General features: G+C 44.6%; 2 protein-coding genes across 4 annotated transcripts in view; one reads left to right on the top strand and one right to left on the bottom strand.

Annotated features, from left to right (window-relative positions):
- IQCK (IQ motif containing K) overlaps window positions 1–13,597 on the top strand; it is a 632,757-nt gene that overhangs the window by 242,119 nt on the left and 377,041 nt on the right. For all 3 annotated transcript variants that reach the window (XM_078665098.1, XM_078665097.1, XM_078665096.1), the window contains exons 9-10: window positions 5,475–5,527; window positions 5,632–5,709. In XM_078665098.1, coding sequence (XP_078521224.1) covers window positions 5,475–5,527; window positions 5,632–5,709 — 131 coding nt within the window. The remainder of the gene's footprint in view (window positions 1–5,474; window positions 5,528–5,631; window positions 5,710–13,597) is intronic.
- The window catches only part of KNOP1 (lysine rich nucleolar protein 1), a 386,483-nt gene that overhangs the window by 315,933 nt on the left and 56,953 nt on the right, over window positions 1–13,597 (bottom strand). The gene's annotated exons all lie outside the window — the stretch shown is intronic.

Here is a 13,597-nt window from a genome sequence, read left to right as displayed (position 1 = left end):
CTGGCCCATCCTGACATTACACCTCACCCACACCCTTAAAGCCTAAACGGTCTTTCCGCTCCCCTGCAGACTAAGACGTCCCCATCCCAATGGCAAGGGAGAGGATATTTTGATTCTTCCGCTTGTTGTTTTTACATATGGGCCTGGAGAGTAGGGCTAAATCCCAATATGTTCCCACTGGCCTTGCTGAACGGATGCACATTTTGGAATTGTGTAGGCCGCCACCTGGGGAAACCTACCAGACCCAGATATGTTTTTTAAACTAAGCATTGAGGGGAGTCTAAATTAGTATGCCTAGTGTGGATTCCATGACATTTTCTTACCTATAATGCTCTGCATACCTCACACTCAAAAATCACACATTTCCCTTGCTTTTCTGTGATGTAAGCTTTTGGAATACATAGGTACCCACCAACCTTCCACTGCCTAGTGTTCACCCACTTGTTCTGATAAAACACTACTTTGCTTGTATGGGTGGACCTAGCATCCACAACAGGAATAGCACAAAACATAATATGGAGACTTCAACATTTTCTGTCAAAAACTGATCTGATTTGGCAATGGGGGTAGCTGAGCTAACTGGGCTGGGCTCAGCCGCCACCAATGGAAAGCTACAAAACCCAGACATTTCTGAAAACTAAACACTTGGAGGAGTCCAAGGTCGTGGGCTTTTCGTTGATTCCGTGATTTTTTCTACCCAGAATAACCTGCTAACCTCAAACTTTGCCTAAAATCACAAATCGTACTGCATTTCGGTGATGTAAACTTCCAGAATCCCCAGGGATCCTTAAAAGTCCTATAAACATGTGTTCCCCCACTTATCCTGATAAAAATGCTATCCCAATTTTGTGGTTGGGCCTAGTGCCCACAACAGGAAAGGATTAAACCAGGGTCAAGCAAATTTTATCTGTTCCTGTTGCATTTTGAGCCCTCTTATGTTGTTGCCACTAAGACCACCCTCACAAGTGAGGAACCATTTTATCGAGCGACATGGAGAAACACTGGTGCTAGGAACCGTGCTCCCCACGGATTCCTGATTTTTCCTCACAGAAATATGATGAATAAAAGTGTTTTAGCCAAAATGTGAGGTTTGCAAGGGCTTATGGGTAAGAAAAACTGATGTGAGCCACACAATACACCCCACCCTGGACTCCCCTGGGTGTCTAGTTTACAGACATGTGCAAATTGGTAGGTTCCCCTCAGGCCCGGACTGGCCGTTGCGGGCACCGGGCAATCCCCCGGTGCGCCGCAAGGGTGGGGGCTGGTTTTGGCCCCCTGGGGGCCGTTTTGTTACAGGTCCGTTTTTTGCAGCATAGCTGCAAAATCGGCCCTGTAACAAAATCGGCCGAAAACCGGCCCCGGCAAAGAGCTCGGCCGCTCCCCCGGCCGAGCACTTTGCCAGGGCCGGTTTTGGTTCTCAGTCCGGCCCTGGTTCCCCTAGGTGTCGGATGAGTTAGGGCTCAGATCCACAACTGCTCAAATTGGAAAAAAGGGTTGGTTTTGTGAGGAAAAATATGATTTGTCCATGTTGCATTTTGGGTCATTCCTGTAGCGGGTGTTAAGCCCACCCACACAAGTGAGGTACCATTTTTATTAGAAGACATTGGGAATGCTGGGTGGTAGTAAATATGTGGCTCCCTGCAGTTCCCGGAACTTTCCGTCACAGAAATGGTAGGAAAATGTGAGTTTTTAGCCAAAGTTAGAGGTTTGCAAGAGCTTCTGGGTAAGATAACCCGGTGATAGCCACACAGGCCACACCACCCTGGACACCCCATGGTGTCTAGTTTTCAGACATGTCTGGGTATGATAGGTTCCCTTGTGGGGCGGCTGAGCTAGTGCACAAAATCTCCAGCTACCCACATTGTAAAACAAGCATTGGCATAGCCCAATAGGTCTCGCCTTTGGGAACTAAGTGTTTAGGCAGAGATATTGACTTTGTGTTTGTTTTTAAGCTCTGTTGTTCAGAAGTCTACAGTATGCTGAAACGTTATAATAAAGAAGTGTGAGAAGCATTTTTGTTACCTTAGATATGACCAAGAAAGTATGTACAATAGAATGACCATATTAAAAACATATTAATAATAACTAATGACATGAGGTTTTTTTATGTTTGAATGCTGGCTACTTGTATCTGCCTGTCCCAATGGCTGTTTATTATGGTTTTTGTTGTTAAATAGTGGGTATAAATAACAGGAGAGTGAAGGTTAGTTAGTTAGTTAGTGAGAGTGATAGATTTAGTGAGTTAGTTAGTGAGAGATAGTGAGAGAGTTAGTTACTTAGTGATAGATAGATAGAGAGTGAGTGAGAGAGGTAGTTAGTGAGAGTGATAGAATTAGTTAGTTAGTTAGTGAGAGTGAGAGATTTAGTTAATAAGTGAGAGTGTGAGAGTTAGTTAGTGAGAGAGTTAGTAAGTGAGTTAGTTAGTGAGAGAGAGTGAGAGTTAGTGAGTTAGTGAGAGAGATTGAGACTTAGTTATTGAGTATAGCACCGTAAGTCAGTCATGGGTGTATGAACAGATATTACTGTAGGATTCAATGATACACAGCTCTGTGTGAAGAGAAGATTGTTATAGCGCCCAAAGCCAGAACAGTACATTGTGAACGGATATTACTATAGAACTTAATGCTAAGTAGCGCTACATGCATTTAGAGATATATGCGACGATCCCCCAATTTCAAGCAAGCTGTGTGGACAGATAGCACTGTACCTAACGCCATGCAGTGCTATAGGGAGAGACAGTACTATGGTACCTAGAGGCAAGTAGTGCTGCATTGGTGCATTCTTGGCTCTCCAACAGATTTCCCGAGGACCTGCGATATAACTAACAGATATCCAGGGGTACAGGGGAAGTTTTTCTCAGATGTTGTTCTTTGGAGGGGGCGTCTCGCAGTGCTTGGACTCGAGGCATGCACCGTGTGCGCCTGGCGCGCAGGATCCCTCTGAAGATAAAATGACACAGCTGGTGAATAGGCGCAGATATCCCTTCTTATCCCAGCAGGGGGGGTGTCAAGCTCCCCCCAAATGGCTTCTTAGCCGTATGATTTGCTGGATGGCGGCGCTGCTAAGATGTCGTCTACACAATGCCGGTGGCGGTGATGAGCCTTTTCTGGTAAACATCGGGTCCACAGGTAGCCATTTAAGTGCGCAGAGAGCAGCGCACACATAATGTGGTAGTTTGCAAAACCCTACATATAATTACCGTAAGTGTGTGTCTAAACACAAGGGAAGAAACCGCGGCAATCTTATCCCCATGGAAATTGAAATGAGCCCAAAGTTTTCAGCTGCCGCTTCCCTGGCGAGTGCCAGAGATCAAACATGGCTCTGTGATGAGCTGCGTGGCGCGACATGACGCTCAAAGCACTGGTGCAAGGTAGGGGGTCGTCCTGCTGCTCGCCTCGGCAGACTACGGACTGCAGAGCGGAGGGAGGAGTGGCCACTTCTAGAGACTGCCTCGTCGAAAAGAAAGAGGCCAAGAAGAGAGGGATCAGACACACGGAGAGGCCCATCTGCGTGAAGCCGCGAGATGCCCATTATGTGTCTAGAAGCCCCACGGGCAGACCAACCCAGTGGGACGGCCGGTAGGGCTTTCAAAGCCCTACACTTGGTGCAACAGTAACACTAGAAGGTGTGGTGTGCCACGATCGTTTCAATGAGCGCTCTGGGCGCTAGATTGTCACGCAGCGTGGGCTCCGGCGCCTCCTCCTCTTGTGTCACTTTCATAACCTGCCAGTCAGGATGATTAAACAAGCTGAACAAGCGCGGTGCGCGCGCACCTCAAGGAATGTGAGGTATGCAGCTGGCACCCGGCCGCGCTGCTGCGCGCTCCTGAGCTCCCTAGGCCAGGGGAGAGAGAAGGCGGGACATGCACCCCCCTTTGGCCAATTGCGTGCTGTCTTTCTTAGAAAGACGCATGTAAAGGCCAGTAGCGTGTGAGCAAAAAAAAAAAGCACATGAACGAGCGTGTAGTCTGAGTTGAAAGTCCTTGCTAGAAGCCTCTCAGAGCAACACGTGCGCTGGCTCAGACGAGACCTAAAAAGCGTAGATTCTGCGGAGTGAACTATGATGTCTCCAGGTTGGGTTTTGGTGCATTAGGTGTCGCAGGCGCCTGTCATACAAGTGGGGTGCCATTTTTATCGGGAGGTGTGTGCAAACACAGAATAGTAGGGCATTTGTTATTACCAACTGGATTTCTCTGCATTTGTGGTTTTCAAATGGAATCCAGTGTGCAAGAAAAAATATATTTTGCAAAATGCCCTGTAAATTACATGATGCTATCAGTAACCCAAAATTCAGATGTTTACAAATAAACACTGCTCCAAAACTCAGTATCTGGTGAACATTTGAGAAATACATACGTTTCTTTCCTATACATAATGAAAAACCATTGTAAGGGGCAGCTCAGTTTGTGGCTCGGGTCACTTTGGATTCTTGGACAACTTACAAACTCAATATATCCATGCGACCAGAAGAGTCTAGTGGAAATAATGGTATATTACTTTTGTAAATTGGCCATCGTGACACGAAGGTACAGATGAAAACACTGTCACAAATGGGTGTTTTTTCCTGCTCATTTTCTGTTTTTGTTTAAATTTCAACAGTTAGTTTCTTTGGGAAAACCTTGAGGAATCTACTCAATTGTCCCCCTGCTGAATTTAGAAGAATTGTGTCTACTTTTCATAAATATACAGCTTTCTAGGATCGCTCATGTGTTTCACACCTGTTTCTACCACAAAATGGAAGTAGGTTGAAAATACAGAAATTAGGAAAATGAACTGCCTCTTAGACAAATGTCAAAACTGTGGTAAAATATGTTTTTTGATTCAGGATTGCTTATTCATGATAGCTGGGAAGATTATGATGTTAGCGCAGCTAAATTTTCATAGATGCTGTTTTTAAATAAAATTTAATCACTTTCTTGCACAGCAGTTTTTTCCCAATTTTTTCACAAAAAAGAAAATGTAGCTATATTTTGGCTATTTTTTCAGTTCCCACCTGAGGGATCCACAAACGTTGAGCACAAAGTACCCCAAATAACCAAAAAAGAGTTCATCACGGGAATGGAAAAGCTTCAGAAGATAAGGGGCTATAGAATGGTTTTGTCATGGCTCCTCTGAAACAAAATGTAAATATAAAAGTTCTGGGGATGTTGTGCAATTAAAGCAACATACACTATTTGGTGTTTCTTTATAAGTCCGCCATTGTTGCAGTGGTCACACCCAATTCCACACTTAGTTCAGCCATCAAAAAACAATTTAAATATAACACTTCTGCTTTTCTAATTATATAATTATGACTAATGAGCTAGGTTTTAGAACTGGACTGGACAAGTACAGTGTGAATTAAACTGCAGTTCATCTTATTTATTGATTGTTTGATTTGTTGATTGATTGTTATTAACTAATCTATGGATCTTGTGCACACAAACTAACACATTGCCAGGTATCACTTAGGTTAAAACTATATTTCTTTTCTAGAGAAAGAGGACCAAATTTATTGCCTTGGATTTCCTTTGTCAATGGTTATACAAGTGAGTATGTACCTTTTTTCGATGACCATGTAGGACATATAACCGTTTTTATAACTGACACTGTTTAATGTTTTACTGTTTCTAACACTTATTTTTGTTATCAGCTATAATCAGAAGAGGAAGGATCAGCAGTCTACCGACTTCTTTCAGATTCCATTTGTGGCTGCTTGGCTCAAGGATCAGTAAGTATTGTAAATACTTAATGTTCTTTTATTGAGGAACTACAGATGGGCTGTGGTCAACTAAGTACACCTTGATTTCTAGAGGTTCAAAACTCTACCCTCACTTTCTCAGATTTGTCAACTTTGCACAATCTGTCCATGAGCCTTCTGTGTATCCAATGTGAATACCTTTCGCGGTTTCCAAAATACCAGATCACCCAGACCATTTACCCCCTGGTTCTTCAAGCCCTGCAGATCCAGTCTATTGCATTCAGATAAAGTGTGCACGCTCTTCAGAAGGACATTCCCCTATGTTTATTAAGGCCAGACTTATGACACATTTTATACTTCAAAGAAGGGTTTTTTTGGTCAGGGATTTCACCAGGCGCTCAGCTATATATACGCTAAAGTACCTAAGCACACATAAAAAGTAAATCAGAGTGATATAAACATTGGTGTGACAAATGCGAAAAGGTATTCTCCAGATGGAAGGAACAGTCCTCAAATGTTGTTAGTGTAAATATCCGTCTTTTAATTCCTTGCAAGATTCAATGAACGGGGAACAAACAAGCCGACACGTGTTTCCTCGCGCTAAGGAGAATTGCTCCGCGACTTCTTCAGGGCTGTATAAACACGAAGTGGGTCAAGATAGTCACTCAGCCGGTGATAATTCCAATCTGCTACCTGGAACTGGGTGATCCGCCGTGGGGGCTGCGGGATTTGTTCTGAATCTAGATTTGAAAGTTCGTGATCGACTGCAATCCCACCGGGCTGTCTGCAAGTGGTAAAATGCATTTTTACTATGGTCCAACCCTATTTTGCGAGTCTGTAACTCACAAAATTGGGTTTGCTAGTCGGTGTCAGGAAGGCGCGTGTAAAGGGTGTCCCTTTCTAATAGGGAGTCACAAGGGTATGTATGAATGTTTTGCAACCGGGAATACGGTTACAAAACCTTAGCAGATTACCACCGATTTCAAATTGATGGTAAACCATTCGCAAACGGGAAGGGCTCCTCAAGTGACCCCTTTCCCTTTGTGAATGGGGCGCCAACATTTTTTCAGAGCAGGCCGTGGTCCGTGGGAAAAGGAAACTTTTAATTTGTCTATTTTAAATGCATCCCATATTCCTTTAAGGAAAACAGGCTGCATTTTTTTTAAAGGCTTTATTTAAAAACCTGTCCCAGACATGGTGGTCTGGGACCCTAGAAGGGAACCATCCATGTGAGTGCTGGATATTCCCAATAGGTCACAAATTGCGACCTGCCTCGTGACTATTAATGAGGCAGGTCATTGGCGACTCATTTACGAATCGCTAAATGTGTCCCAGACACATTAGTACATTTGATTTGGTGAGTCTCAAAAAAATCACAATTTGGGACTCGTTAAATTAAATGGTTGTACATCTGACCCTATTTATTCAGCCAACTCCCCATACAAGTTTGATCAAATTTTTTATTACACTTTTTAAATAAATGTTGCCATAGTGCAAAACCCAGCATCAGTCAGACAGTACATGAGGACAAGCAAGTCATTAGCATATCTTTTGATACATCACTTCCATCACAGGTTTACCTTTTCCACACGCCCCCCTCCTTTCTTCCTCCCTCATCTAAGCAGTGTTAGGATCAAATGTTTGTAAATCTGCGTCTAATGACCAGACTCGTCCACTACAAGGCTTAAGCTAGATTCCTCTGTCTTGGGCCCATCCCTTCCATATTTTACCATGTTTCTGAGGGCAACCCTGAGGGCAACCCTGGGCCACGTAATGGGTCATTCCAGACTTAGGCATCGATCCAGCTCTCTTTTCCATCCTTCTAGAGAAGGTGCCAGCGCATCCTTCTTGGCTGCTGCAGTGCTTCGCTTGGCAATAACTAACCCAAACCACAAGAGAGCTCTTTGGTACCTGTTGCCATCTATTTTTTCTGTGGTATGTGGCAGTGGTAGCTTAGGATTTGTGGGGACACTCCATCCCAGAACCTCTCTAGGGACTCGAAGATCAGTTCTCAAAAGGGCTCAGTCACGACACAGCTCCACACTGTGTGTAAAAATTTCCCCATTTGGTTCACGATCAGGTTGCATCATTAGACTGGATAGATTATGAACAATAATTAGCATTAGATATGTTTAAAAATTCATTGAAGTCAACTTTTGAATCCAAGTAAAGAATATTGGTTGAAAACATCGTTTTGCTGGAAATGCTTTTTAAAACTAAAAATGAACTGTTTGGGGATGTTTCCCTTAGCTTGTGCGCAGTAGGTCTTCATACTAGTTGGCATGCAGCCAGTGCTTAATTTGTTAAAAAAAAGTAATTGCCAGGGCACTTCTTGGGAGGCCACTGCAACCTGCACCACACATTGCCTCTGCAAGCACCAATTAAACTACTAACCATTGCACTCCTACAAGTGTGAAAATTCAGCCTATTCTACGCCACCCAAAACTATATTAACTGCATGAGTGGTTGTGCTCATCTCAAAATTAGGCAGACAGCATCACCATGTGGTGGTCTGTCACTAGAGCTGGTGCTGACAATGAAGTGCTGGTGCCGAGCTCTAGAAACCACCAGTTAAAATTAAGCACTGCATGCAGCAATATTTTCAGTTTCTTCTGATCTGTCTGGGAGCAGAGAGCACGCTACTGCAGCAGAGAAAAATTAAGTAAATAAAAGAAAGTTTGGAGTCATAAAATAGAAATTCAAATAAAGATTTGGTTGAATCTGGAGAGCAGATTTGGAACTTTTTATTTTTGAAGGACATTCATAGCTTCTGCTGTTTGTTCCATTGGACCATTACTTGAGTTTCAAGATGTTTTTTTGACTGCATCGATAACTCAACTGATAAGCGAGCTGCTACATTAACTTACACACAGGAACAAACATCTGAAGTTTATTCATCAGTCAAGTAAACGAAACAGGTGGCCTCAACCGCAAACACTGACCGAATATCCAACGATTGGAGCATTTGATGCCCTGGGAGATCAATCAGAATTTACACGCTATGACTGTCATTCAATACAGTAAAGCCAAGCGTACCGCTAGGAGTTTGAGAGTCTCCTGAAAACCAACACTCTGTAAATCCAACAATCTATGTGTTGAAAAGTGGTATGCGAGTTTAAATAAGTGTTCCCTGGATTTGATTTTTTGATTATCAAGGAATTAGAGAAGATTTTAAGAGATGTGGAGGTCAAAATCACAGTAATCAAAAAGGAATTAAGAAAGCAATTACAACAAGACGAACTACAAAGAACATGGGATGACATCAATAAAAAGTTGGATGAAGGGCTCGCCGGGGGGGTGGGGGGGCCATCACACGCCCCATGCTGGAGCAGTGGAGAGAGGCTGATATCCAGACACTGGGTGACCTATACAGAGATGGAGCGCTCATCGCCTACGAGGCACTGGTGTCTGAAGACGGGCTGCCCCCTGGGGGGTTCCTGCTGCACCGCTCGCTTGTGGCACAGTTATCGGCTAGGTGGGGAGACTTGACATCAGAACCTGACCAACACTTAACCATGCAATACCTACATGTTATGGGGAGAGGCAGACACCTGGTCCGCTGGTTCGCCGCATCGCTGAGAACCCACACAGAGATCAGCCTGGCCCCGCTCAGAGGCAAGTGGGAGCGAGACTTGGATAGGGCGCTGTCCGATAAAGAATGGGAGAGAGTTCTTAAGAACCCGGTGCGCATCCCACGCAACATGCGCTTCCGCCAGATCCAACTATTCATTGTCCATAGATCTTACACCTGAACTAATCAATAGGTACTTCCACCGCTCAGACACGTCCTGCCCAGATGCGATGAGTTGGACGCAGGAATTGTCCATCTCTTATGGCACTGTCCCAAGCTGGGGGATTACTGGAACATGATACACACAATACTTTGGGTGTGCACGAGCCGCGTCATTCCTTTTAACTGGCCGGAGTACATACTGCACCACTTCAAGAGGTCACCCAAAGACAAAGCATCTTCCCGCTTTTTAGACTTGGGACTGGTAGTGGCGAAACGGCTCCTCACGAGGCGATACAAAGCGCGTGACCCGCCGGCTGCGCAGGCGTGGGTCAACTCCCTTCAGGCATGGGCCCGGGCGGAATGGATAGCCATACGGAGAGAGGAAACGACGGGCCTACGAAAGGAACCCATGGCGGACCAGTGGGAGGGCATGCTTAAGGCCTTGCAGTTGCCGGGGTAAGGAGGCGGTTAGGTTGCTACATGGCATTAGGGAAGCGGCCTGAAGACGGGACACAATGCGGGGTGCTTTACTGACCGGATGACCCGTCACGCACTTTTCCAGCCTTTAGATCAGCAAGTCTGTGACACACACTGACCCACTGATGTATTTACGTATGGGAGTGGGCACCTGGGGGGCGGGAAGGGGGAAGGTAGGAGATGGGATGGAATGCTTGCAGTTCACTTGTTTAAGTTTCCCTTTTCTTACATCTGTTAGAATAATGTCATTTCTACGCGGAAATATACGATTGAAAGGATCCACCTCATAGTTGTGCTAATTACTATGCAAAGCCGAGCTGGCTGACGGACATGAACAATAACCTGAGGGCCGAAGAGGGACTCGCCTGCACTAGTCAGTCCTGAGCACAGCTAATACGCTTACGAGACGTTGCCAGTGTGGCCTCAAGGCCCCTCTCTATAGTACATTTAACGGATTGAACGTCGAGCCGGCGAAGCCGGAATGTCATGATACACTGATTCTTTTTCTTGTATTACATTCTGACAAGTACGAACTGTTAAAATACTAAAATGCCAATAAACAGATTTGACAAAAAAAAAAAAAGTTGGATGAACTTGCCAAAGAAATCAGTGACCGAAAAATTAAGTAATTTAAAAGGGACAACATTGACTATAAGCTCGATGAGGTATTCATGTGGGCTTATACCTAGGCTCAAAAAGGCTTAACAAAAGTCTACTTTGACGTCAATAGGGGAAAGCCTTTATTGAGCAGCAAATACCAACTTTCAAGTGATTCTGAGATTACAGCAGATAAAGCAGCAGAGACAAGTACAGGACCATACAAGGCGACCAGTCCTGCAGCCAGTCACAGACTGGAAACACTCAGCACTTCAAAACAATGCAGGGGCAAAGAAAAAAAAAAAGCACGGCCTCAGAGAAACGCAGCCTAAGCAGCAACACGTTCCCTGGATGTGGCACAGCGGACAGGTCTATTCAATATGCAAGGCTGGACCGCCACGGTCCGCCGAGCATATTCTGAGTTTTTCCATGGTTCACCGCCATGAGAAGGCTGGAGGTGGGGAAACAAAGGGGGCCCAACAGGGCCCCTATGTCCCTGCCGCCATGGGGATATATTCAGGGGGGCACATGTTGTGCCCCCTGTTTGCATGCACTCCAAGTTCCAGAACAGCATGGACTTCACAGTCCATGCTGTATTGGAACTTCTTTTGTGTTCCCATTGCCGGGCCCGTTTTCAGGGCACTGACGTGGGAACGGCAAAAGAAAAGCCCACCAGACACAAGTTGTACTCGTAATCTGGTGGGCGGTTCCTGCACGGCTATGTCGGTGGGGTGCTGGCGCAGAGTCAGCGCAGCACTACCAAAGTCATAATCGGGCCCTTAGTCATTAACATTTCAGATCATCCTTTATCTTTTCAGCAATTAGAATTATTGAACAAAGATCGTCCTTTGTTCCAACATATTACACTTATACTTTGGCAGCAGATCTTGTAATGTTCAAATTCATGGGAAATTTAAGGCTTAATTTTGTTTTCACTACTATAGTAGATTCGAGCATGGAACAAATGATGAAATCTACAAAAAATGTAACCCAAAGGTTTTTTTATCAGTCAAATATCACACAAAACCTTAGAAACATTTGAAACCTTGGTACAACATGATTGACAGACGCTTCGCTATGATAAACAAACATAATTGAATTAATCAAGCAAAGAATGGAATTTATTGCAATATGTGACTGGAAATGACAAAATAATTTTCTTACCAGCAGACAAAGGAGGAGGATTAGTAGTGTTGACCACATCTTTCTATGAAGCTAAAGTTTGGGCTTATGTTAATGATGAAAGAGTTTACATGAAATTGGATAAGGATCCCACCATCTCTTTTCAGAAAACTTTGGATGAAATTCTATAGATAGTCAAGGAAATAGATTGGAGATCAGAATAAAAGTGAGATATTTATCTACAGCATTTCTGTGTAGACCAAAATTGTATATGGTTCCTCAGATAAATAAGGATTTGAAAGACCCCCCCCCCTTTTAGACCTAAAGTGTGTGCATGTGTTTCCATCCACGAACCATTGGGCAAATACTTAGATTATTTTCTCCAGCCAATAGTGCAATCCATGTGTTCTTATGTAAAAGACACCACATTGCTTCTCAATAAATGATCTGAAATTTAGTTGCAACCAGAGCAAGAAACTTGGCTATGCACTTTTGACCTTTTAGCTTTAGGCATGTCTATTTCACATCATGGAGGCATTGAGGCAGTATAATGGACATTTTGTGTTAAGATAACATCCGGGCGAATAAGGTGTTTCCTCTTGAGTTATTGCATTTTCTTTTATATCACAGTTACTTTGCATGGAAAAATACATTATTCATCCAAAAGACCGTAACTTCAATGGATTCACTGGGGCCCCAAGTTACGCCAACATCATTATCGTCAAGTTTGAAACTGATTAGATAATTAATAACATCCAATGAATTAACAATCTGAAGCTTTATTTAAGACACATAGAAGAGTTACTCATCTGTGGATTGGGGCATTCAATGTGTTGCTAAGAAACGTTGTTGAAAAAAACAACAAATACTGCAACATTAAGTTCATGCACAGGATAGAAAAGCACATGATTTCATTTCTAGATGTTGAAATATATATATAGAAGGGGACACAATGTTCCCCGAATGACAGTAGGGCCTCTGCAGGCCATGGCAATAGCTGCTATCTGGTGCCTCCTGTGATTATGGCCTGTGTGGGAGAGGTGTGCTGCCCCTGCTGACGGAAGACTGGGGGAAGTGCCTAGTGCCTAAGGACCTGGAGGGTTTTGTCCTGTGGTGATCCCCTCCGCTGGATTCCCTAGGCCCTGATCAGCGGGACACTTGAGGCCTTGGCTGAAGTGGCCAAGGGTGGGACGGAGGGTATCTGGAGGCAGTAGAGCAGAGGACAGAGACAGCCGCTACAGCCCCCCTGGGTGAATGGATGGGCCTCCCACGCAAAAGTGGAAATTGGCGCTGGCTACAGGCACTTGGTGGGGCCTGATTCTTTGGCTCCGGGCCTCGTGCTGCCCCCCTCATGGGAGTAAACGGGTCGGTGAGCACTAGGGGTTACACCTCGCACCGCGACGGCTCCAGCCTGTACGCGGCCTTGGCAGCGTACTTGTCTGCCGGTGACTGAGACTCCCCCTTAAGGTACATGCCACCCATGCCGGGTGAAGAAGCGAAGAAGCAATGAACGGTTGAGGCCCCAGGTGACTTGGCCTTAATGTGATCCACCTATTATTATTATTATTTAGCAGCTTGTATTATTATTTAGCAACTGTTTACCTACTTACGAAGTGTCCCCACGCTGGATTCTTTCAAAGCTGAGTTTGTTTTAAGAAAAGACAGGGCGAAGTAGAGCTAGGGAGTGAGATTTTTTCTAAACAGCCAAGTTTTCAGATGTTTCCTAAAGGCTGATTCTGATGTCTCCAGTCTGAGGTGCAGAGGTAGAGAATTCCACTGCTTGGCCGCCAAGTGCCTAAAGGAGATGCCACCAAGGCATTTTCTATTGTATTTTGGAATGCTAACCAGTCCAGTTCCAGCCGATATCAGACAACGCTTAGGTTGGTAAGAATGTATCATAAGGCCCTTGCCCTGTAGTATTTCTATGGACATAACACAAGGCTTTAAAGGAGAGTTTCCAGGGCCCGGCCTGTTGGTGCAAATCTAGGG

The sequence above is a fragment of the Lissotriton helveticus genome, chromosome 10 (genome assembly GCF_964261635.1).
Source record: "Lissotriton helveticus chromosome 10, aLisHel1.1, whole genome shotgun sequence".
Lineage (NCBI taxonomy): Eukaryota > Metazoa > Chordata > Amphibia > Caudata > Salamandridae > Lissotriton > Lissotriton helveticus.
This window is presented reverse-complemented; position numbering and strand designations above follow the sequence as displayed.